This window comes from Phoxinus phoxinus (genome assembly GCF_949152265.1).
Source record: "Phoxinus phoxinus genome assembly, chromosome: 18".
In the NCBI taxonomy this organism is placed as follows: domain Eukaryota; kingdom Metazoa; phylum Chordata; class Actinopteri; order Cypriniformes; family Leuciscidae; genus Phoxinus; species Phoxinus phoxinus.
Window position 1 is genome coordinate 19,399,328 of NC_136893.1, and position 22,967 is coordinate 19,422,294.

A 22,967-nucleotide genomic window follows, 5' to 3' on the forward strand; every position below is an offset into this window, starting at 1 on the left:
CCGTTTAATGATTAAATTCTGTCATTGACACTTTTTTAGTTTGTGTATTTTTAAAAATTTGCTCGGGCATATTTTCTTGTTTGCTGAATATAGTATTGTATAAGTATTTTTCTTTTTTTTTCTTTTTATAAAATGTACATTGTGAAGGAGCCAATACGAATCAACATCCGGTACGTTAAGCCCCGCCCATTTAAGAATTTACGTTTAAGTAATTTGCCATTCTAGTCGTTTACATTATTTCTACTCTTCAATGGCTGTCCTCCTGCAGACACACTGAGGATTTGTAATCTACGCGTGGAAGAATGAATAATATCATACTGCATGCACGGCTATTTTAATTACATGTCTGTTTCAGTTACAGGCTACGTTTTCTCTCAAATGCGGGGAATTATTTCCAGCTTTAATCGACCTTGCACAAGATAACCTCCAGCTAAAGGAGACCTGCTGTCTGACTGACAGCTCGCAAGTGCATCTTAATTTTTTTATATATATGTGAGACTTCTTCTAAATCCAAACTTACTTTTTTAATCCGTCTAGTGTCGTTGGAGCAACATTTCGATCTTGCTTAAAATAGTAATAATTATTTAAAGTGCAATTTATAACGCGTCCCGGACAACTCGTTCTTGCAATCTGAATCGCGGCTTCTTTATTAAAACAAAAGCAGCGCATTCACATCTAGATTTAAAACTATATCTAGATTTTCCTCGGGTTGTTAACAATTTCAGGCTCAAATACACACGGCGCCTGAATGGGAGTGAAACTCTCGCACACGGAAGTGACTTACACACGTTAGGCCAGATCACTGTGTGTGCTTTCTTACTGTCTTTGTATTAGTTGCGTTCATTTAATTGGTTATTAAAATGATCCCTGATAAGGCACCAGGCGAGGACGTGTTACATGCTTCAGAGGACTTGAAGAAAGTAGCGCACATCCCCAGTTTTGAGAAATACAAAGAGCTCTACATCAACTCTGTCGATTCTCCTGAGGGTGAGTTCCATGCTTTAGGACAGATTATACAGGTTAAAAACGGATATTTTCGAGAAGAATAATAATAATAAAAACGCGTACCCCACATGGCTGTTTTTTTAAAGCCTTGTGCCCTTGGTAGACAGCAGTTTGTATCTATAACCACCTGCTCTATTTCTGAGTTACGGTTAGGTGTATTTGATGTTGTAAACTTATTTGCTTTAAATCTTTGTTAGATATAGCCAGCAAAGCTTCATGTAGCCTTGTATCTATAATTAATGTATAAAATAGAATATATTCGTTAATTTTTTAATAATTACATAATTTATGTGTTTATTGTTGTTGTACTTTTTTTAACGATAAAAATCCATACATAGGTCAAATGACTCAATGTAAACATCCCTGTTTACATTGAAATAAAATATTTTTAATAATAATTATAATACTTCATTAATGTATTCATTTATTATTATTTTGGATGTTCTTTAATTTGTAAAAACATTTTGAAAGTTTTTATTTTATTTTTATAAACCGTCTTTACTAGTACCATTGATAGATGGTGAATTTGTCTGTGGGTTTGCTCTGGTTCTCTGTACACAAGTTCTGAATCAGCATTTGTTTGTCCCTTTGTGTCCAGAGTTCTGGGGAGATGTCGCCAAAGATTTTTTCTGGAAGACAAAATACACTGGGAAGTTCCTGGACTACAATTTTGACGTGACCAAGGGTGAGATTTACGTGAAGTGCATGGAAGGCGCCACAACCAACATCTGCTATAATGTTTTGGACCGCATCGTCCATGAGAGGAAACTGGGTGACAGAGTGGCTTTTTACTGGTTAGTATTTGTGAAGCATGTGGTTTAAATGTTTCAGTTTACCCGGAAGTTGTGCATGTGACATTAAGAGTCTTGTGTTTTATTTTGAGAATGGTGATGTCGATGTTTTGATTTTCATCTAATTTGCCAATATTATAATACAAAACAACATATTAGAGTACACTTAAAGTGCTAATTTTGTTTTGGAGGTCTCCTTCAATAGGTTTACATGCATCCAAGGTCAAAAAACACTTTAATTTTTTCCATATTATACATTAAAACATCACCTCATTTCTCAGAGTCTGTAAAAGGTTTGTTCGAAGATTCAGTCTTTCTAAACCCCTACTTACCGCCCATCTACTCTGCTCTGATTGGTCAGACGGCCCAGTGATTGTGATTGGTCTACTCTAGGGCTTTCAAATAAAAATTATAATTTAGAATATTCTTCGAATTTAAAAAAAAAACGTGCATTTGAAGTTTTGGTGTGTCTAAGAGTTAGAGTCGGACACATCGGTCAGAGCTGATTGCGTGTTTTCATCAGCTGAAAACATTGGCAACAAAAAGCGCTCCGCACTCGCTGCAGATCAAGTTGACCGCCTGGTGTTTTTGACGAACAATATGTAGATGTGTGTAGTAAGTAGAAGTGGATTGTTTCTGAATTGCAGTTTGCTATTTTGTGTTCATGTAACGTCAGTACATTACGCTGTCTGTTGAAACATGTTTACTGTAACTGATGCACAGTTTATGCACTATTGTAACTAATTAAGGATATTATATTTGATTTAAGAACGATTGTTTCAAAAGTTAATGCACTTTAAAAAGTGAATGTCATATCATTTCAATAAAAGATGCAAATCATGCAATGCTTGATTTGGTTATTGCACTCTCTTATGGGCATAGGAGATACAGTACTTTTTTCCCTCTATTTCCTTTAGAATTTGAATGTAATTCCAAATGTGCTAATATTTAAGAAAGAAATTCGAATTTAGGTTTTCAGCCATTTTGATAGCTCTAGTCTACTCTGCTCTGATTGGTCAGACGGCCCAGTCTGTTGTGATTGGTCTACTCTGTCTGCTCTGATTGGTGAGACGGCTCAGTCTGTTGTGATTGATCTACTCTGCTCTGATTGGTCAGACGGCTCAGTCTGTTGTGATTGGTCTACTCTGCTCTGATTGGTCAGGCGGCTCAGTCTGGTCTACCCTGCTCTGATTGTTCAGATGGCCCAGTCTGTTGTGAATGGTCTATGAAACGAAACGGCCATTACCATATCTCAATTTCATCCCCAGAGCTTTCTCAGCACTTATTATACGATGATACGAACAGTAACGACCGGAACGACTCGTTTTTTTTGTGAAGTGAAGTGGATTTGCAGCTCTGAAAACCGCGTCTTCTCGACATTTCGACAACACAAACCAAACTCTTCCAGTCCTACTAAAGTTTTTGAGGGCAGGTCAAAGTAGACGTTGTTCGTGGGCAGCCAATGAAGACCATAAGCAGGGATTTTGCTAATTTGTTTCGTAGGTGTGTAACAGGAAGTGAGACTGGAATTGCTGATGACTTGTTTCAGCAGTTCAGAATCGATTCTTTCTTTTAGGAGACAATAACTTTATTTGTCATGCACTGTGATCTTTAAAACTTTGCAGACATTTTACATTCACAAACGGCTTTATTACACACTGCATGAAAGGGAATATTCGAAAAAGCATAATAGGGGCACTTTAATACCTCTAAAATAACATTGGTTTATGATGATTGCTCATGGTTCGGCCCTTATCAAATTTCAATCTACAACCTTTCAGTAACCAGCCCCGCACTATAACCACTAGGTTAAACCACACTTGTATTTAGGTTAAAACCTGTATATTAAGCCACAAAACCTACATGGTTTAGTCCACTTTCAGATGACCTGAGTCGATACAGTATTGCTATGCTGTTATTATATCCGTGTAATAATTTAACACACAGGCTTGCTGACAGACAGGGGCACATTGGAGCTATTTTAGTAAGCTTGATCCAGGTCCTGCCAATAGCGGTCCAACCAGAATGAAGTGTATCTTTACTGTTGCATCTTCATAGGCTTCATTTGTTCATGTGCATTGCAGTGGATCAGGTTTATCTGTGCTGAATGCTGTCCATGCAGTTCATCTGGACTTTTTTGGCAGTTATTGTTCATTAGAGTTCAGATCAAAAATAGCCTTCAAGCACTTCACGTGTAACGAATGTTGCTTGGGGGCAGTTGCTAATTCTCTGCTTTTGCAATGCCAGTTTAGCAATTGTAAAGCTTTCAATCATTTATTGTTTCAACATAAGTTCAAATCATTACAGAATTCAGTTTGAAACACTCAAGCTTGACTCTCTTCAGCAGTTGTGGTCTTTTAGGCTTCTCCTTTCTGTGTCAGATTGCAGCTGTGTTTTAAGAATGTCTGCTGACATCCAAAGTCAAGCGAGAAAAAAAGTTAAACGTTAACTTGTAGGGGACATTTAAGGACACATCTCACGGCAAAATAGTATTATCAGAGGTTTACAGTAATTGGAACATATCAGAAACAAACACTGAAAGTTTAAATTGAACATGCCAGTGAATCTAGAGATGCTCAAATCTGTTTTTGTCATTTGCTCAGTGTCTCAAGTTCATACTTTGCCATTGAACATAGTATCAGTACTCAAGGATCAATGTACACGATTATGACTGTGAATAAATTAGGCTAACTAAGTAAGAAATTATGTCTACGAGAAATACACTACCATTCAAAAGTTTGGGGTGGTCTCTAATGCTCTTATTTGGTCAAAAATACAATAAAAACGGTAATATTGTGAAATATTATTACAATTTTAAAGAACTGTTCTACGTTTGAATATATCTTAAAATGTAATTTATTCCTGTGATGCAAAGCTGTATTTTCAGCATCATTACACCAGTCTTCAGTGTCACATGATCCTCCAGAAATCATGCTCAATTATTATTGTTGATGAATTATTAATAATGGTTCTTACTATTACCAATGTTGAAAACAGTTTTTGTTGCTTTATTTATGTGTAAACCATGATAAATGTTTTCAGGATTCTTTGAATAGAACGTTAAAAAAACATTTGAAATAGAAATCTTGATTTCTTAAAAATAACTCTTATAACGTTGTAGTCTTTACTGTAATTTTGATCAATTTAATGCATCTTTGCTAAATAACAATACTTTTTTATACAGTGTGTGCATAATTATTATGCAAGTTGATATTCTGATCATATTTTATTTCCAAGCACATTTGACCTATTCCAAACCACACACATCTTAATAACTACTGTTCATTTTGTATTTAATCATTCATAAGTGATATATAAATGTTAAGGAAGTGCTGGGAGTGAAAAACGGTTTATATTCAGGTGTGCATAATTATTAAGCAGGTTTTCTTTTACAGGTAAAATGGGCCAAAAAAGAGATTTAACTCTCACTGATAAGTAAACAAATTATTGAATGCTTTTGAGAGTAACATTTCTGGCATTGATTTGTACAGGGAGGGAAATGAACCTGGAGATGAGAAGACGGTGACCTACAGAGAACTGCTCCAGCAAGTCTGCAAGTTTGCTAATGTCCTCAAGTCACAAGGTATGCTCACACAAATGCAGTTGAACTGTTTAAGAATGGTATAATGGACCAGCAGCAGGTTAAAGATTTAACACCGATGTAGTGTATTAAGGCAATGTCCTCTTGTCGTCGCTTGCTCTCTTACTCTCTCTCTGACTGTGCAGGAGTGAAGAAAGGTGACCGTGTGTCTATTTACATGCCCATGGTGGTGGAGCTGGTGGTGGCCATGTTGGCCTGCGCTCGGATTGGAGCGGTTCACTCTATTGTGGTCAGTCCTTTGTCATTTGAGACTAATTTCCTTTGTCTTCCCTTGGAATTTAGCTGGAGCACTGTAACCAATCAGCTTTAAAAAACAAAAGTACCTACCGTATTTTCTGGACTATAAGTCGCTCCGGAGTATAAGTCGCATCAGTCAAAAAATGTGTCATGAAGAGTAAAAAAACATATAAGTTGCATTTATTTAGAAATTTATTTCACAAAATCCAAGACCAAGAACAGACATTTAATCTGGGAAGGCAAGTTATCCAACTACACAATAGCACACAGAACAACAGGCTGAATAGGCGTCCGGTATGTTAACGTAACACATTACCAGTTATTCAGCTACACAATAGCATAAAGAAAATACAGCTGGGAGGTTGAATAGGCTAAATTAATATTAGTTAGCGAGTCCAACAAGCAAGTTACCAGTAAGCAAGTTCACCAAGCTCCCGCGATCTCATTCCACAACACTGAATCCATTGAGTTCTTCATCCTCTGTGTCGCTTCTGAACAACTCCGCCAACTAGAGCGCCCTCTCGCGGCTGTATACGGTAATGTTTTCTCTTGGTTCATCTCAGTCTGAATTAATTTTGATATATAAGTCGCACCTGTCTATAAGTCGCAGGACCAGCCAAACTATGAAAAAAAAACGTATAGTCCAGAAAATACGGTATACATATTTTGCAAGGTGTGCAAGGCTTTTTTTTTTCTCTCTTTCAACAGTTGAACTGTTTGCCAAAAAGGCATTTGTTTTATACAAAGGAAAAATGTTTTTGCAACATTATATTTATTCACGTTTTTGTGTTCATATCCCAGTTTGCTGGTTTCTCCGCCGAGTCGCTGTGTGAGAGGATCATGGACTCTCAGTGCTGTCTTCTTATAACAGCCGGTAAGAAAAGCATGGCAAAAAAATCTAGCATAATTTACTCAAAGTATATAAACTCTGCTAACCCCAAAGTTAATCTGCTGAGTTTCCATCTACTGCTGCATTTCACATTGTTCACAAGTCTGTGAATTGAAAGTGGCAGTAATCGTATTACTATCAAAAGCTATTTAGCCTGTGCCTGTGAATTTTCTTCTTTTTTTTCTTTCTTTCTTTCTTTTTTTTTTTTTTGTAGTAACAGGGAACTCCACTCCAAGAGTTTGACATGTTTCGAAAGGAGAATGAGTTTTGGGATAAATATAGTCTGGATGAATCCCATAATCCATCATTAGGCTATTTTTGAAGACTGGAATGATGCTACATAATAAGGGTTAAACTGATAATCACGATTATTTTCTTAAATTATAATCAATTATTAATCACGATCAAGATAATTTAAACACGAACACACAGTGGCTCCTAATCGTAATTCCAAATGTTACATTTTTACTTTGTATTCTAGCACATAGTTGCATAAGTGCATTTATTCGTCAACCATGATTGCACACAATGTGGTCGAGATGCATGTTTGGATTTATTACAATTTGTCAGAGAAAAAAAGTTTCCTTCGCAGATTTAGTAGCAGCAAATCGCACACGTGGCCACGTGAAGGAACGCGGGCTGGCTGTATGACGCTTTTATTCCAGCAGAATTTCACAATTGCTAAACTTTAACTTACATGTTTGTCGGTGTTGTCAGATCATCAACGCTTTTACTGGGCCGTAATGTTAAGTAAACACAGGATAGAAAACGTATACTTTTAAGAGAAAAGCTCAGTTTGGGGGATTTCTTCTCTTGATATCTGGCAACCCCAAGCAGGAAAGATAATGAAGGCTGGTCGTTACCAATGCAAGATAATGAAAATGTAAAATTGGCAAAACGTTTTCAGGATAAATAACCAGCAGGCTGATATTTCAACGATTATTTTGAATTGATCAAGAGAAGCAGATATTGTAATCACAATTAAAATATGATTAATCATGCAGCCCTAGTCTGGAATTTAAACTAAAGCATTATGTTCAGTACTTTGCTGAGTTTTCTGAAAATGGGCTCATTCATATGGTTCATTCGTAACTATAATGATCAGTCTTGCGAAAAAATGTCAGGATATTACCAGCGCCTGATTGTAATTGTAAAAAAGATGTTCCACTGAAACTAGACGTGTAGGTAGCGCCGAAGTCTTTGAGCTTGTGAGTGGACTATAACCATAAAATAAACATTTCAGCCATAAGATCAACATGTGTTATCACCTAATAATTATTTACTGTCTTTGTCTTTTCGGGATTTTCTGTGAAATGCAAGCAAATAAGTTGTTTTATTGTGTTTCTTTCTCTCCCTAGATGGGTTTTACCGCGGTGATAAGCTGATCAATCTGAAGCTGATAGCCGATGAAGCGCTACAGAAATGCAGGGACAAGTATGATAAACTTTAGTTAAGTAGGCGTGCAATGCTTATGTGCACGTAAACGCACAGTGGCAACTTTATTAGATTAATTTTGTCAAATGTGGAATAGTAGCAGTAGAGGGCCATTCTTGAAGACTGGAAAAATGTTTGGTTCTGATTCAGTTCTTCGCAACAATTTTTGTCTCTAAATGTTCATTTTGAACATTTACTGTCGTGCAGCAGCCTTTAGTCACACAGTGAAAAAAAACTAACAACAAACAACTATTTAGTCAGTTTTGGAGAATGGAAGTGCGTTCATATTGGAAACGATTTTGAGGAAGAAATTCTGGACCCCTGATAAAGTGGCCACTGTAGCTGTGTACATGCTTAACAGTGTCTTTTCTGTTCACTTGATTCTCTAATGTCTTTCACACTGTCAGGTCTTTCACGGTGGAGAAATGTATAATGCTAAAACACCTGACAAAGGAAGATGAGGGCTCACCGCCGGGCTCGCGGTCACCCCCAGCAAAACGCTCCTGTCCCGACCTGCAGGTAAAGCTTAACCTCTGCACCACTGCCATACAACTAACAGACTTCATTCTTCATTTTTTTCATGTTACTTTTTTCATGTTTCTTACTCGTTTGGACCTATCTGTAGTGCTACAGTTGTTTTTTTATCTCAAGCTTATCTTAGTAGAGTCCCAGAGCACACTGAGTTTTTTTTCATTGGATTATATCTGTTACAAATGCATTTTGATAGGTCAAAAATAGATATTAAAGCAAGCACAATGGTTTTTTTTTCAATTGCCGATACCAATAGAGACCAGGGTGACCAATTTAAACTACCGTTCAATAGTTTGGGGTCTGTATGATTGTTTTAATGCTTTATGCTCACAAAGACGGTGTTCATTTGAACAAATATACAGTAAAAACTTGAATTTTAAAAATCAAATTAAAATAAAAAAATGTTTTTTAAATATAATAAAAAATAATCATTTATTCCTATGATGTCAAAGCTGAGTTTTCAGCATCATTACTCTAGACTTCAGTGTCACATGATCTGTCAGAAATCATTCTAATATGATTATGATGATCTAATATTGCTGCTCAAAAAACATTATCAATGTTGAAAACAGTTTTGCTGCTTAATATTTATGTGGAAACTGATACATTTTTCTTAGATGAATAGGAAGTTCAAAAGAACAGCATTTATTTGAAATAGAAATCTTTTGTGACATTATAAATGTCTTACTGTCAAATTAATAAATTTAATGCATCCTTGCTGAAAAGTATTTATTCAAATTAAAACAAAATCTTACTGACCCCAAACTTTTGAACAGTAGTGCACATAAAATTGCTGAGATTTACTTTTAAAAAACACTTCTTTACTAACTAATTACTCATAATACATGAATATAATTGCAAACAGAGAGGAAGGAATGATGTTAGAACAGATGCAGACCAGGTTCAAAACTGTTTCCATCATGAGCACATGGCTTTGAGACTATTCTGAGGTTTGATTTAATTAAAAAAGAATGATTATTATTATTACACCCGAATCAATGGATATCTGTCCATGTAAGTGGGGAATAGATTCAGATGAAAAAAATGACTGCAGTATCCCTTTCATAAAGTCTTTGTTCTGGTCTCTCAAATGTTATCTCTTGTCATGTCCTGTGTGTTACAGATATCTCTTGGTTATTTAACAAAGGCTTTGTGTTACTATTGTAAATCCATAAAGGTCTGGCGTGATTTCTCTGAGCTATTGTGCCGAAGACCTTTGAAACAGTTGAACGTTTTATGTGTGACGCTCACCTATGCAAGCTGACCTCTTTTAAACCTGTTGTTTTAATATTTGACTTTTTATGCAATTTGACATTTTATCAATTTGTCAATTTGACTTTTTATGCAAAAGGACTTTTTTTTCTCCATCAATGTGGGTCCATGTCTGTGTCCTTTTCCTCTTTCGGTGTGAGTAATCTCTCCATTAACCCCCTTTAGCAGGAGAAACAGAAAAGAGTAAGGAAGGTCCGTCCGTCCCCACAGGTATTTCATGTTTCCTTTGTGCATCGTGTGTGTGTGTTTTTTTTTTTAACTCCTCCTGTCTTAACACCTGTTTGTGTGCTCATGGGCGGCTCTCTTGCTCTTAGGGACGGCTCGAGACCTTTAGCACTGTCCTCACATTCTCACACAACATGATGTTTGTGTGTTGCTGTGTGTTTGCTTTTAAAAATGCATTTCACCATGTAGACACTCATCAGACTTGGCGTTCAATTATAAGGCCATAAATTAAAGGCATATTCTGACTTATTAACAACTTAATGTCTTCATTTGAGCTAAATAATGTCTTAATGCATGGCATCTGTTGTATTCAGTCGATTACCTATGATAATTGACTTGTTTGGACTTTTTATTTCTTTTTACACAAACTGTAAAAACTAAGTGATTACTAGAAATAAACTGTTGTAATTGACAGCAGACCATAGATGAGGTATTTAAGTTGACATTATGTTGAAAATAATTTAGAACGTTCCTTTTTGATTTTTGTTTTTAAAGTAGTCTAGTTTACAGTATTGTGAGTGTTAAAACTGTGTTTTTCTCCTCAGAGTTGTAAATGAAAGTGTAATTACAATTCTCACAATTGTGACATTACTTAATTGTGACTGTATTGCACAATATGATGTTCACAGAGTTCTCACAATTACAACTTTATACACTGCTGTTCAAAAGTTTGGGGTTGGTAAGATTTTGACAGAAGTCTCTTGTGCTCAGTAAAGCCAAATTTTTACTTCTGCGTCAAACTCCCACCGTAGCTACATCGTAGGCTGTGTGTAGCTTCGGCGTACCCTGACGTGCACCTCTCCAAAAATGTAACAACGCGTCAATTCTACGCGGGCGCAATCGCTGTGATTGGTTTGCTAGAACCCCTCCCTCGGGTTTCACATGCTCCCTCTGCATGTGTAATTGCGCGTCATCGCGGACAATGATGCAGATGTATAAATGAAAACCAACACGTTGAGGCTCCTGCGTAGGTCCGACGCAGAAGTATAAATTAGCCTTAAAGGGATACTTCACCTCTGGTATGATGAATGTGTATTTAAAATGGGTCATTTATGTAGTAGAAATGTGAATTTTTTTTTTGAATTTGGAGCCTTCTAGACTGAGAAAAGCCAGAAAATAAATTTTTGGCTCATGTGGATGAAAGACACTTCGCTGCCCTACGAAGCCACTCCCAAGCCACGCCTACCAGTAAAAGCTCAGTTAAACAACTAGGCTACTAGTTGTCTTGTAACTTAAAAGACGCCGTTTTATCGTGAGTCTCCGTGACAAGTCTGCCCGGAATTTGCCCGGCTTTTGCGTTCTACAGTCGCCATTCATTGTTTACTACTGTGGCGAGCAGGACAAGGCTGAGAGGGGAGAACGATGCAAGGCGGGTGGCGTGATTATTGATGAGCGGCACCTGTGAGACGCACCGGTCTCGTATCTCTCAGGGAGGAGCGGGAATTTTCTTAGCAATGCTAAAACGCACATCAACCGATCACTTGTTTAGCATTCATGTAAACACTACATTCAGATTCACCAATCAGAATGAATTCAGTTAGATTGAAACAAAAGGTGTGCATGTAAAAAATGAATGGCAACTGTAGAAAGCAAAAGCCGAATCCCGGACATTTTGGATGATCTCGACGGCCGGACATGTCCGGGAAAAAGGATGTATGGTAACCCCTACTACTCAGCTTTCTCCACAGAACAAGAGTCTGTTAGCTTAGCTTCCAAAAAAAGATGGCTGACACTATTTGTACATTCTGTTAGTGAGACCCCACCCTCTATGGGTGGGTTGAAAACATGCGGAACTAGCTACTACTACTGGCTGTAGTCTCTAGCCTCTGGCCAAAAAATCCGCGCTCGCCATTGGGTAAGTTGTGTCAAAAGGGAGGCCCACTGTCTTAGACTTTGAAAACCCCTGCTCTATGGTGAGCTGGGAAGCTGGTTTCCAAAAACGTTGAATCTCCCCTGGCTTTGGGTAGTTGGACTTCCACCCCTCCTGCCTAAACTGCCTTCAAAACTCTGCAAGCATTCGACCGCAAAGTTGTCAAGTATGACAGCAAATATTCCCGTCTCTGGGCGTACTGTGAGAGCCGCCACTTGTCATAGAACGTGCGGTTTTCAGGAAACCGGGATCCGACACACTGCTTTTTCGTAAGGGGCTGGCCATCCAGTGAAGCAGGAAATCTGGTCACAAAGGAAGAGAAGTCTTTCCAGGCAGTTGGCTGATCCGAGCTGCCTCCGGCTGTAACCAATTAATCTAACAATTGGTCGTCGTCCGAAGAATTGACCGACGAGGAATCCAGCAGCATGCGTCAACAGCATCCTGAGGTCCGACCAGACGAGCGCTATGGTCCAGGTACAACTGCACGGTCTCCCGTTGGGCCTCTGGTAGCTTATGCGCAGCAATAATAACGGCCCTGCGCACATCCTGACTCGTGAAGTGGGTCAGTTTGTGCAATTCATGTAGGCGATTGAGGTCTCGTGATATGCTGTTGACCGCCTCGCCAGAGGATGCAAGAAAAAAGGTATTGCATGCCTTCTCCTGGTGGATGTTCCCTGGCCTGATCTCACAGAAGTACACCTGCAAACAAGCTTCCTCCTCTTGGGTCAGGGCAATCAGCATATTTGGTGGTCGTGCCCTTCCGCACGCCGATCACCAGCGTGCACGATCGGTTCCACCCACTCTGAATCCGTCAATGACTCCACAGCTATTGGGTGCTGCATGTGGGGGAAAAAAAGACAGCCTCGTAGTAGTACCAATACATGGTCCTTTCTCTGTCCCCGAGTTTTCTGCCCATCAGCAGATCCCGAGCCATCCTTCTGACTTCTGACTTTGCCACTCTTAGGATTTTGCATCACCCCAATCCCGAACTCCCCTTCATCGTTGAAGTGGACGCTTCAAACTCTGGCCTGGGGGCTATCTTATCTCAAAGACAGGGGTTACCTCCCAAACTATACCTTTGTGCATTCTACTCCAGAAAACTGTACGCAGCAGAACGGAACTATGATGTTGGAAATGGGGAGCTTTTGACCCTAAAGGCAGCTTTTGAGGAGTGGCGTCACTGGTTAGAGGGTTCTACTCATCCATTTACAGTCCTAACCGATCATAAGAATCTGGAATACTTACGATCTGCCAAAAGACTCAACCCCAGGCAAGCTCGCTGGTCTCTGTTCTTCACCCGCTTAAATTTTGTGGGCACTTATCGTCCTTGGTCCTAGAACACAAAGGCGGATGCTCTCTCCAGACAGTATGAGCTTGATCAATTTCCCCAACGTCCAAAAACAATTGTCTCCCGACCTCATTGTTGCTCCCATCCAATGGACTATTATGAATGAAATTGAACAGGCCAATGCTCAGGTCCAAATTCCAGCTGAATGTCCACCTAGTAAAATCTTTGTACCTGAAATCCTCAGAAACCAAGACAACTACCAGCCGGCCTGCTGCAACCTCTTCCCCTTCATCCACACCCCTGTTCCCACATTGCTATCGACTTTGTTGGAGGCTGGTAGATCTGTAACAGTCACACCACAATTCTCACTGTCATAAACAGAAAGCCTGCCGCCTCATACCTCTACCCAAGCTACCTACCGCCCTGCTGACAGTTGAACATTTATGTCACTTGGTGTTCCAATTCTATGGATTACCAGAGGATATAGTACGATCATACTGTAATCAGCATCAGAATGATTGGAGTCACTTCCTAATATGGGCTGAGTACGCCCAGAATTCCATCCAAAAGGCATCTACAGGATTGACCCCCTTTCAATGCATTTTGGGATTTCAACCGCCTCTATTCCCTTGGTCTGGGGAACCGACTAATGTCCTGGCAGTGAATGACTGGTTACTTAGAAGTGAGGAGACATGGAATCAGGCTCACATTCACCTCCAGCACGACATTCGCCGACAAAGTGTACAGGCTGATTGTCATCGTTGTCCCGGTCCTTAGTACAGTTCTGGCCAATGGGTGTGGCTGTCCATAAGAGACTTACGTCTTTGGCTTCCTTGCAAGAAACTCAGTCCCAGGTACGTGGGTCCATTTCAAATTATCCATCAAATCACACCTGTTTCGTTCCGCCTTGCCCTGCCTAATCATTATTGTATTTCTCCCACCCTCCATGGATCTCTGCTTAAGCCCGCTGTTGGTCCGAATGAGGAGGGGGGGGAGGTGTCAGGTGGTCAGGGTCCCCTACCCATCATGGTGAAGGGCGAGGAGGCTTACCAGGTCATAGAACTGCTGGACTCCAGATGCTGGGGAAGAATTCTCCAGTATCTGGTTGATTGGGAGGGGTATGGTCCAGAGGAGCGTTCTTGGGTCAACGCTAACAATATTCTCAACCCCAATATTATTCTTATATATTCTCGACCTCTCGTGGAGGGATTCCTCCAAACTCATACAGAGAGGCGGCCCCTCGACCGCGTGGGATACCGATATCGCGCCAGGAGTCACTCGCAGGGAGGGGGCCCTGTCACGTTTTCTTCTGTATTGCCTATGTGTTGTGACCCAGTTTGTTCCCTATGATTCTCTGCTGCCGGCCTTTTGGACTATCTGCTTTGTTACTTATCTGTGATTGTTCTCCGCCTGCCCTGATCTCCTGCCTGCTTTTCGGCCACGACTTTGTCTGTCCCACGTTTCTGTGTTTGCTGGTATCTGACCATTACCTGATTGACCACGATTTTAATAAAAGCTTGCTTATGGATCCCACTTCGAGTGATGCTTTGTTACATTAATAAACATTTCTTATTATTATCAATGTTGAAAACCGTTGTACAGCTCAATATTTAAATGGAATTGTGTTTTCAGGATATTTTAAAGAATGTAGAGGTTTTACAGCATTTATTTGATAGTTTAGTAAAATTATAGTAACATTATAGTATCATTATAAATGTCTTCATAGATTAGCCTTAAAGGGATAGTTAAAAATGATTGGAATCCTGTTCCAAACCCGTAATATTTTCGTTCATCTTCGGAACACAAATGAAGATCTATCTTTTTGATGAAATCTCAGAGCTTTCTATCCCTCCTTAGACAGCTGCACAACTAATACAAAAGTTCATAAAGACATTGTTAAACTAATCCATATGAATTGAGCTGTTTAGTTCCAATTTCTAGAAGAAACTCAGTCGCTTTATTTGATGAACCGATTTAATTTAAGCCTTTTATTCACATATAAATAATCAACATACACATCAGTTGTAGTAAACAGAAGGTCAAACATGTCCGCTTGACGTATGATCTCTTTCTGAACTTTTTGAAGCAATAAAGTGGTAATTGTGTAGCTTTCAATGAAGGGACAAAAAAATCTCTTAGATTTCATCCAAAAAATAAACTAATTTTACTTTATTACTAATACTTTTTTTCAATGGTAAGTATACATGCTGAATAATATATATATATATATATATATATATATATATATATATATAATCTTACTGACCTCAAACTTTTATATGGAAGTGTTTGTCATGTTTATTTCTCTTTTTTTAAGATTTTTTTTTTTTTGACTGAAACAGTCTTTCATTGTCTAGTATTGGTTTGTTCAGTAACACTTCATAAAAATGTTCATTAACATCAAAAACATTTAATATTTTGACATTATAAAACATTTAATGTTTTGACATTATAAAACATTTAATGTTTTGACATTATAAAACATTAAATAATTACTTAATACCTCATTACATTCAGAGATGTAAAAATTTTGAAATGTCAACTACTGACCTGTTTTGTTAATGGTTATTATGAAGTGTTTCCACTTGATTTGATCGCCAGTTCTGATCCATGAGCTAGCACTGAAACCTTTTACTGTTCCTAGTAAAAGTAAAAGTACCACATCTGTTAAATGACAAGTGTGTTCATGTCCTAAATGATCTCCTCACATACACTTTGCGATTTAATCACAAATGTATCTGGGAAGCTCTTATGTCATGGTAGTGACTAGACTCTAAACGCTCACTGTTAGCAGTTTTATGTGCTAAACCTTTTCCGCTCAGTCTAATGGATTTGACGGTTCTCTGTGTAGTCAAAGACTAACTCTCACCTATGAGCTCCATGCTAATGCTCTTGTCACTTAAATGAACTTAGTGTTCACTCTGTCTCTGAACTGCATGAAAAACTAGATCTTTAGATTCCTCTGTTGCGTTCATGTCTCTTTTTACTTGTCCGTAGTGTTTTTGTGTTAACTAAACCTGATCTTTTCAGATGCTTTCTCTTTCAGTTTTGAAAACGCCTTTGGCTAAAGCAGACGGGCATTTGTGCTGCATTCACTTTGGTTAGATTGAACTGAATCTGTCTAATAAGTCTGACTGAAATAAATACCAATGTGTGCCTCTAATTAACGTATTATATGCATTATTTGCATACAATCTTTTCATTTCATCTTTTGCTGCTTTTCAAGTCATTCTGGAATAGTTGTATTTACGAGATGAACGAATGCTTGACACTACAATGATTTTTCCATTATAAAAACAAATAGAAAACCAATTGTAGTTATAGAGTGATTACAGTAGAAGTCTATGGGGCATGTTGACTGGAGGGTTTATTACGGAGCCCCTAAAGGGACATGGTGAAGGAAAAAAATATGATATGGGAGGAAAAATTATTTGTGAATGCTTTCGCTTTCTCTCGAAAATGTTTTGCGTTCCCCCGAGAGGCTTTGCGCTCGCTCGCAAAGAACACAAAACTTTTGCGAGCGAACACAAAAGCATCTATGTTGCCAAATATTATATTATGTAATATATTATTATATAATATTCATTAATTCATTGAGTTCCACCTCTGAAAACAACCAAAACCACTTCCCATGACTTGAAAGCAGCATTTGTTCTGTTCAATCCAGCAGTTTATAACCTTCACAGACTGATTTGATAACATCAGGTTCCCTAAATGTTGTATCGTTCTCTGAAGTGTGACACCAGAGGTGTAAAGTCCAGGGGTCAGAAAGTAAAAGTCCTTCCATATGTTTATTCCACCCATGAACTCAGCCAGCTGATTTCACTATTTAGTTCTATCTCCTGGCTGAAAAACTGCTAATTAGCAAATCCAGGTGATTGGAACAAAATACTGAGGAGGACTTTTACTTTCTGAACCTGGACTTTACACCTCTGTCTGACACCAGGAAGAGTGAACAAAGTTACACGAGTCGAGTTAACTATGAGCGCTCTCTGTGCTGTGATTGGTGCAGGTGCCGTGGAATCCTGAGGTGGATATGTGTTGGCACACTCTGATTGGTGGAGCTTCGGAGGAGTGTGAGCCTGTGTGGTGTGATTCAGAGGACCCGCTCTTCATCCTCTACACCAGTGGCTCTACTGGGAAACCTAAGGTAGAACCTCCAAACAACCCAATCCTCCCAAAACTACTTTTGTGCGTCATTTACTTTTCGTACACAGGTCTTATTTGTCCCTTTTTTTCTCACACTCTACCACTCCACTAGGGTGTGTTGCATACCGTGAGTGGCTACATGCTCTACACTGCGGCCACCTTTAAGTTGGTGTTTGATTATCACTCTGATGATGTGTACTGGTGCACTGCGGACATTGGTTGGATCACCGGTCACTCATACATCACATATGGGCCCTTGGCCAATGGCGCAACCAGTGTGTTGGTGAGGGGAACATCCTGATTTTTCTCTTTGTAGTCACTGTCTTTAAGTGATTGAAAGCATATTGACTTATCTACAAAGGCCTTTATTGTTGTATAATATAAATAAAAAAATTTAATCTTATGTTTCTAGTTTGAGGGTCTTCCCACATACCCGGATGTGAGCCGAATGTGGGAGATTGTTGATAAATATCAAGTCTCCAAGTTCTACACAGCACCCACCGCCATCCGGCTACTGATGAAGTACGGCAGTGAGCCCGTTCAGAAGTGAGTTTGGTGTCTATTGTGTCTGTCCTAGGTTTAGTACACTAGAGAGGGTTTCTGTAATCATGGGAAATTTCAGACTGTTTTCATAATATCAGACCATTTTAAAATTGGATTTACAGGCCTGGAGAAATCATGGAAATTAATAAAATATTAAAATAATTTTTAAAATCTTTACAAAGGAATTTTAAATGTAATACTTTTAAGTGACTGTAAATATATTTATAATAGGGATGCACTGAAATTGAAATGCAAGAATTCAGGATGCACTTGGCTGAAAACCAATTAATTAATCAAACTTTAATCAACACTCAAATAGCTAAAATGGAGTTGTATAAACAATTAAATTGCACATAAGGCAGTTTTTATATCAACTTTTTAATAACAGAATTGTTTCTACTCTAGTTTGTTGGTGAAATATAAACATTTAAACGACAATAAACTAATAATTTGTTTTCATGACAGATTTATTCAAACATAGCGTCTGTTTTGGCCACAGATTTTGGCCCTCCAATACCATTTCGACCCGAAAACTGACTGGCTGAAAATTTTAGCTACAAAAAAATTTGATGCATCCCTAATTTATAATGTTACAAGCGATTTATTATAAATAAAATATTCTTTTGAACTTTCTATTCATCAAAGAATGTAAGCACAACTGTTTTCAACTCTGATCATAATAATACATCTTTCTTGAGCACAAAATCATCACATTAGAATGATTTCTGAAGGATCGTGTGACACTGAAGACTGGAGTTATGATGCTGAAAATTCAGCTTTGAACACAGGAAGAAATTCCATTTTAAATATATTAAAATAGAAAACAGTTATTTTAAATTGTAGTAATATTTCACAAGATTACTGTTATACTGTATTTTTCTTCAAATAAATGCAGCCTTGTTGAGCATATGAGACTTCTGTCAAAAGTATAAAACAATCCTACTGACCGTAAATAGTCAGTGCATCCCCCCCCCCCCCAACCCACACTCACACCCACACCCACACCCACATTGTTATATTCAGCTATCACAATATTTATGACCTTAAAATATTTTTTTGTGAAATTCTTATCCAGTAATATTTTTCATTGAAACACTGTGTGTGTAGTGTTTATATATAATATAGTGTTTACATAATGAAGTATAGTGTTTAGGAATAAGTATTGAGTCTATTTACAGTATTATGAATGTTTATTTATAATTGCCATTGCTTGGTAATGTTATCTATCTAGGATACTTTCTCCCATTTCCAGATAACACTTGATGATGTAACTTTATGAGAACTACTAGAATGATATCATATAGTTACACTTGATAGTATTCGTCTCTTTGTGTACAAAGTCTGCTAACAGAGCCACGTTTATACGTCCATTCGCTGTGCATTGTGTGCAGTGTGTTTTTGCATACAACTGGTGCCAGTATGTCATACATCTACCCAGTCTTTATTACTATTTACCACATTTTACAAAAATAGTCAAATTTACAAAACTGTGCAATGGTTTGTGTGGTCAGGTATAAGCGGACCTCCCTGAAGATTTTGGGGACAGTAGGGGAGCCCATAAACCCAGAAGCCTGGCAGTGGTACTACAGCGTGGTGGGAGAGAAGAGATGTCCGGTGGTGGACACCTTCTGGCAGACTGAGACGGTATGAACTGAATTATAACACTCAGGCCACAGCAGTAACATCTATGTTGATTTGAAGCCGTCTACCATAAGGTCACTTGTCTTTTTTTTTTTTTCTGTTCCTCAGGGTGGGCATGTGATGACCCCTCTGCCGGCCGCTACGCCCCTGAAGCCTGGCTCTGCCGTGAGTGAACTTTGTGCTATGAATACATAATAAAAATGTAGCAATGAATAAAAACATACACTAGTGGTCAAAGGTTTGGGGTCAGTAATTTTTTTTTATGTTCTGGAAAGAAGTATCTTATGCTCACCAAGGTTGCATGTATTTGATTTAAAAAAAATATGGTAAAAACAGTTGTGCTGCTTCATAGTTTTCTGGAAACTGAAAAGCGTTTAAATGAAATAGAACATTATAAATGTCTTCACTATCACTTTTTAATAAAAGTATTTAAAATAAAAAAAAATCTTACTGACCCCACATTTTTAACAGAAGTGTTTATATTTGCTCAAAGTAACCATTTAAGGATACAAGTTGATTAACAGCAGAATTTAATCAATTATAAAATTGCATAGTATTCATTACCACAGTTAATGTAAAATAATTTCTACACAACAGAAGCATGTTAATTTGAGATTATTGCGGTAGAATCGCTTACTAACCTCTGTATGGTGGTTGATGTTTGTAGACATTTCCCTTTTTTGGGGTTGTACCTGCTATTCTCAATGAGTCGGGGGAGGAACTTGAAGGACCGAGTGAAGGCTATCTGGTACAGTGATCTCTTTTTTGTGTGTGTGTGTCATTTTTTTTTTTCTCATACTTTGTATTTTTAGTTAAGAGGTGATATGATTACCATACATTTTGTTTGATTTCCATGTTCATTTTAAAATCCTTAACACTAATGAATCATGTAGTGTTAAGAACTGTGTGTTCACTCCACTCTCTTCCTCAGGTGTTTAAACAGCCTTGGCCAGGTGTGATGAGAACAGTGTATGGGAACCACCAGAGGTTCGAGACCACCTACTTCAAGAAATTTCCTGGATATTACGTGACTGGAGACGGTAATTTGCGCTGTGATTCGTTTTCAGTTTTACAGTAAGTGTGCTTCATATAATTGTGAAAAGTGAGAGTTCGTGCTTCAGTTAAGCGTGTCTTGTCTGTCCAGGTTGTCGTAGAGATAAAGACGGGTACTACTGGATCACTGGAAGGATAGATGACATGCTGAATGTGTCTGGTGAGTAGAGGATGAGGACATTTTGTACGTTTGGTGATTTGCACAATACCCATACAAATTTTTTTTTTTGTTTAAGTCTCCCGTTGCGTAATTTCCCCCAGTGTGGAGAGAGAGAATGTTTGGCTCGGACCTACAGATGTTGAAATAATGCAGATTAATGATTTTGATTAAATTGATGCCATACATTAGACATTAGTCTCTTGCATGCTTTCTATCTCTTTACTGATATGAATCTAGAGATTTACAAAGCGTTGAAGTAGTTTACATATCAGTACCAGTACAATAAATATCCTGTAATAGAGCAAAAGCTCATATTGCTGCTGCTTATATCTGTTTGTTCCAGGACACTTGCTGAGCACTGCAGAGGTGGAGTCGGCTCTGGTGGAGCATGAAGCCGTGGCCGAGGCAGCGGTTGTGGGGAGACCACACCCTGTCAAAGGCGAGAGTCTCTACTGTTTCGTCACCCTCAATGACGGAATCAACTACAACCAGAAGCTGGAGGCGGAGCTTAAAAAGCAAGGTATGTGTGCTTCAATGAATGGTTCATGCAAAAACTTTAATTTATGAACTCTCATGTAAGTCAAACCCCATATGATCCTCTTTCTTCTATAAAACACAAAAGTAAATATTAGCCAGGATGTTTGAACTGCTCTTTCCTATACAGCGAAAGTGATTTTATATCATCAAACTTAAAGTATTTCCTTTTTTTGTTTGCTTCCTTTTCATTTCCTTTATCAAACAGTGAGAGAGAAGATTGGTGCCATAGCTACGCCTGACTATATTCAAAATGCACCCAGCCTTCCAAAAACCAGATCAGGTAATAATATTGAATAGATTATTTATTATTATTATTATTATTATTATTAAAACGTTAATATTTCTGATGATTCGTGTGTTCTTCTGGATTTTTTTTTTAAAGGTAAGATCATGCGTCGCGTCTTGAGGAAGATAGCGTGTAATGAACGGGATTTAGGTGACGTGTCCACATTAGCTGACAGCTCCGTCATTGAACAGCTGTTTGAGAACCGCTGCTGTTCTGCTGTGTGACCACCAGGGGCGTCTGGCCCCAATACAAGCTTCGGTTCTGGAAGGAAAAGGATGAGTCTGAGCTTAGAAAGGAGTTTATGATAATGCTAGTGGGCAGACAGAATGACAAAATTAAAGACTTAAGAATCTCTAGGAAAACCCACGGATTTGGGAGCGGCACAGTTTTAACTAATTTTTTTTTTTTTTTTACAAGAATCACCTGTATATTAGAAATCATTGTTTCCCCCAAATGTTTATTTTTTATTTGTTTATATTTTCCTCTTCCTTTTTCCATGTTCAGTTTATTCATTAATCTTTATATGACTACACTGTCCAGCTTTCAATGTGCCAACATAACCTAAAACAGGTTATCATTTGTATTGTTTATATCTCATAAAACGGTAAATAAGACTGTCATGTCACAATGTTTGTTGTGTACTCTGTAATAGCACTGTGTTAAATCTCTGCTTTGGTCGAAGGTTTAATTTTTAACATTTTAACTTTCCTAACAAGCCAAAGCATGCATTATTTTTTACCAGAATAACATGGTATCATGCAGGTGTTTCAATATGTTAAAACTGAACTATGTGTGTTTCACCCTGGAACAGTTTGTGACTTTGATGAAAGTTTGTGTGTGAACTCATATTATATTTCTCCAGGAAAAGTTATGAAAGAGCTTTTCTTGACTGCATAAAGGCTGTATGCTTATTTGAAAACATACTCAAATATAGTAAATGGCATTTCTGACCACGATGGTCTGGTTATAGACAACACTTAGACTTGTTCAGTGGGCTTTCCATTTATGAAGTCATATTTCAAAATGTTGAAATCTGCCATTTTATATTGTGAAGGTATCCTCCCATCAAATATTTTCTGGAGAAAAGTGATCAAATTCCTGCCGTTTCATGAGTGTATGATGCTCTCATGCACACTACTGGGTTGTATTTGTTGTTATTGTCAGATTGATGTATTCCTGCTTGGCATTAATTGTTTTTGGTTTGTTGGTCGAGTTTTGAATTTCATAGCTCTTGATGTGGATGAGTATTAGCTGTCAGTGCTTTTCTCAACCCTCTAAACACTCACTAGCCTATATGATGAGCAACTGAACCTTTGAACTTTAGATTGTTTTTTTGTTTTGTTTTTCATTAATTTTCTTGTAATCAATTCATTTGTGCAGAGCAACAAACAGAACTGGGTGAATTATTAAAATACTGAAATTTTAAAATAGTTGTTGTGCTCTTACTTGTGTGTA

The 22,967-nt window shown here is 38.0% G+C and overlaps 1 protein-coding gene across 2 annotated transcripts; it reads left to right on the top strand.

Moving 5' to 3' along the window:
- Nucleotides 1-231: 231 nt before the first annotated feature.
- Nucleotides 232-22,936, top strand: acss2 (acyl-CoA synthetase short chain family member 2). 2 transcript variants are annotated; one of them, XM_079588487.1, is made up of 19 exons: nt 232-987; nt 1,604-1,799; nt 5,288-5,379; nt 5,523-5,626; nt 6,436-6,508; nt 7,882-7,957; nt 8,365-8,476; nt 9,926-9,970; nt 17,156-17,293; nt 17,405-17,575; nt 17,705-17,838; nt 19,347-19,479; nt 19,585-19,641; nt 20,144-20,224; nt 20,408-20,516; nt 20,621-20,689; nt 21,033-21,209; nt 21,432-21,506; nt 21,609-22,936. In XM_079588487.1, exons 1-19 carry the CDS (start codon nt 861-863, stop codon nt 21,734-21,736), a joined length of 2,097 nt encoding a protein of 698 aa, XP_079444613.1. In that variant the 5' UTR covers nt 232-860; the 3' UTR covers nt 21,737-22,936. The 2 variants fall into 2 exon arrangements, with proteins under 2 accessions (XP_079444613.1, XP_079444614.1); XM_079588488.1 differs by lacking the exon at nt 9,926-9,970.
- The last annotated feature ends 31 nt before the right edge of the window (nt 22,937-22,967 follow it).

What these genes read in the sequence shown, in the direction of transcription:
- acss2 (XM_079588487.1), top strand. Translation starts at nt 861, where the DNA reads ATGATCCCTGATAAGGCACCAGGCGAGGACGTGTTACATGCTTCAGAG. An exon ending in TAATGTCCTCAAGTCACAAG is followed by an intron (nt 5,380 to 5,522) that starts GTATGCTCACAC and finishes CTGACTGTGCAG; the next exon opens with GAGTGAAGAAAGGTGACCGT. An exon ending in GGCGGAGCTTAAAAAGCAAG is followed by an intron (nt 21,210 to 21,431) that starts GTATGTGTGCTT and finishes TTTATCAAACAG; the next exon opens with TGAGAGAGAAGATTGGTGCC.